At 45.6% G+C, this 2500-nt stretch overlaps 1 protein-coding gene across 6 annotated transcripts in view; it reads left to right on the top strand.

The window, feature by feature from the left end:
* LOC144513255 (uncharacterized) overlaps positions 1-2500 on the top strand; it is a 38469-nt gene that overhangs the window by 15869 nt on the left and 20100 nt on the right. For all 6 annotated transcript variants that reach the window (XM_078244273.1, XM_078244276.1, XM_078244274.1 and 3 more), the window contains one exon: positions 587-754. In XM_078244273.1, the coding sequence (XP_078100399.1) occupies positions 587-754 (168 nt within the window). The remainder of the gene's footprint in view (positions 1-586; positions 755-2500) is intronic.

Here is a 2500-nt window from a genome sequence, read left to right on the forward strand (position 1 = left end):
GAGGTGCATTCATGTGCACCTCATAAACTAATGGTGCATTCAAGTGTGCCTCGTAAACTCGGAGATACTTGAACTTGTTGTAAAGTAAAAAAAGTAAGAAATATTTAAAGCGAAAATTTTATCTAATTATGACGAAACGAATCATGGATTTGGAGAATCGTGCGAGTGTGCGTGTGTGTGTGCTTGCGTGCGTGCGTGCGTGCGTGCGTGCGTGCGTGTGTGTGCGCAGTAGTGGGTTACTGCTGTAATACAGTTTGGTCCTCACCTGGTTGTTGCTGATCCATTTATTTATTTGGGGAAAGAACGTTGCATCCTTTACCAAACTCCATTTTAAAATGTAGTAATTGTACGCTGCCCTGCTCATGGGCACAGGTAAGAGATTAGTCGGACATGACTAAGCACTTATTTTCAAATCTCTTGGGTCTGCTGAGAAATCTGATCACACATCTGATCCAGAAACCTGAGTAAGTTAAGGTTTAAATGTGGTTAGTTTTAATTGTGGTTTTATAATGACATAAGGTGTGTGTGTGTGTGTGTGTGTGTGTGTGTGTGTGTGTGTGTGTGTGTGTGTGTGTGTGTATTGCAGGTGAAGGGGCGTGCCAACTTGTGGACTCAGGGCCAAGTGCAGCAGCACCAGATCGACGTCCAGACCATCGAGGAGCTGTTCAGTACGAACGACCATCAATCTAAAGCCAAGGCCATGCCCACCAGTGGAGAGAAGCCCAGGAGCTCGTATGGAGAGCCCAAAGAGGAGGTGTGTGTGTGTGTGTGCGTGTGTGTGTGTGTGTGTGTGTGTGTGTGTGTGTGTGTGTGTGTGTGTGTGTGTGTGTGTGTGTGTGTGTGTTTAACTATATTCGTGGGGTCCAAAAACCGGGAGTCCAGCATACTTGTGGGGTCCGGACAGCTCTGTGGGGCCAAAATGCTGGACCCCACAAGTTTAAAGGGCTGTTTGAGGGTTAAGACTCGGTTTTAGGATTAGGGTTAGAATGAGGTTCTGGTTAGGGTGAGGGTAAGGGTTAAGGTTAGGCATTTAGTGGTGATGGTTAAGGTTAGGGTAAGGGGCTAGGGAATGCATTATGTCAATGACGGGTCCCCACAAAGCTAGTGCCACGCGCTTGTGTGTGTGTCTGTGTGTGTCTGTGTGTGTATGTCTGTGTGTGTGTGTGTGTGTGTGTGTGTGTGTGTGTGTGTGTGTGTCAGGGGCTGAAGTGTAGACTGTATAAAGTGAAGTTAAAACATGTTAGCAGACATGAACCACTAAAATATCAAAGTATAGTAGATAGTTCTGATCACGCTGATGTTGGTTTACGTGTTCATTTTTCTAATAAGTTTGGGTTTTATAAGTTATTTGATGCTATAAAAACTGGGTGAAATGTCATGATTGACAGCTGGGATTAGGGCTGTTAATCTTGATCGCTATAACCATGCGTGTACTTTCGATTGAAAAAAACCCGACCGAATCGGTGCAAGCAACACGGAGTAGCTGCAGCTACGTGTACGAGCGTCCCCTGAGCTAAAACGGCAGTTGTCGGGGCAAGTTTTAGAGTGCCTTTGTGCCTCTTAACGGACACAAAATGCAACTAAAATGTCTGTGCAACATGAACAGGGCCCCTAATGTGACAACAAGATGCTCAGACAACTCAGACATTGTTTAAATTCACCTACCCTGGTCCCTGTCTCGGTCCTGCTGGTAGCTGCTAGCTGATAGCTGATAGCTGATAGCCGTTAGCTGCTAGCTGCCGTCCGGCGAGTGAGTTCAGACAAGCTTCTGTGATAATCATCCCAATAATAATCCACAGAGCGCCCGGTGGTGTGGCTATGTCCTCCAGAGGACAGGTCATGCCTTCGCGACGAAAAACTTGAAGTTTATTCCCCTCAAAAATAGGTAATTGAGCACTGTAGTGGTTATGGCCTGGCCTGACATGGGAACGGGCCATATGATGTCTTGGCTTGCACAGGGATAGCGTTAGAGAAGGCTAGCTGTAGTCTCGCGCTGAAGTCCCGTTGTAGCAGGAAAAAGGGGAAACAGTGTGCAGATCGCTCCGCATTACTGTTTTTTTTAGGGGGGAATAAACTTCAAGACGTGACATGACCGGTCCTCTGGAGGACATAGCCAGACCACCGCCACTCCGTGGATTATTATCGGGATGATTATCACAGAAGCTTGTCTGAACACACTCACCGGACGGCAGCTAGCAGCTAACAGCTATCAGCTAGCAGCTACCGGCAGGATCGAGACAAAGGGAATACAAAGAGACACAAATGACCGTAAACAGACACAAAGGATATAAAATGACTACAAGTAGACATATAACGTCTACAAAGAGATGTAAAACATCCACAAGGATGCATAAAATGTTCACTAAAAGACTTAAAACGTGCACAGAGATGCAAAAATGTTAACTAAAAGACCCAAAATGTGCACAAAGATGCATAAAATGTTCACTAAAAGACCTAAAACGTGCACAAAGATGCATCAAATGTTAACTAAAAGACCCAA

The sequence above is a fragment of the Sander vitreus genome, unplaced genomic scaffold (assembly GCF_031162955.1).
Source record: "Sander vitreus isolate 19-12246 unplaced genomic scaffold, sanVit1 ctg154_0, whole genome shotgun sequence".
Lineage (NCBI taxonomy): Eukaryota > Metazoa > Chordata > Actinopteri > Perciformes > Percidae > Sander > Sander vitreus.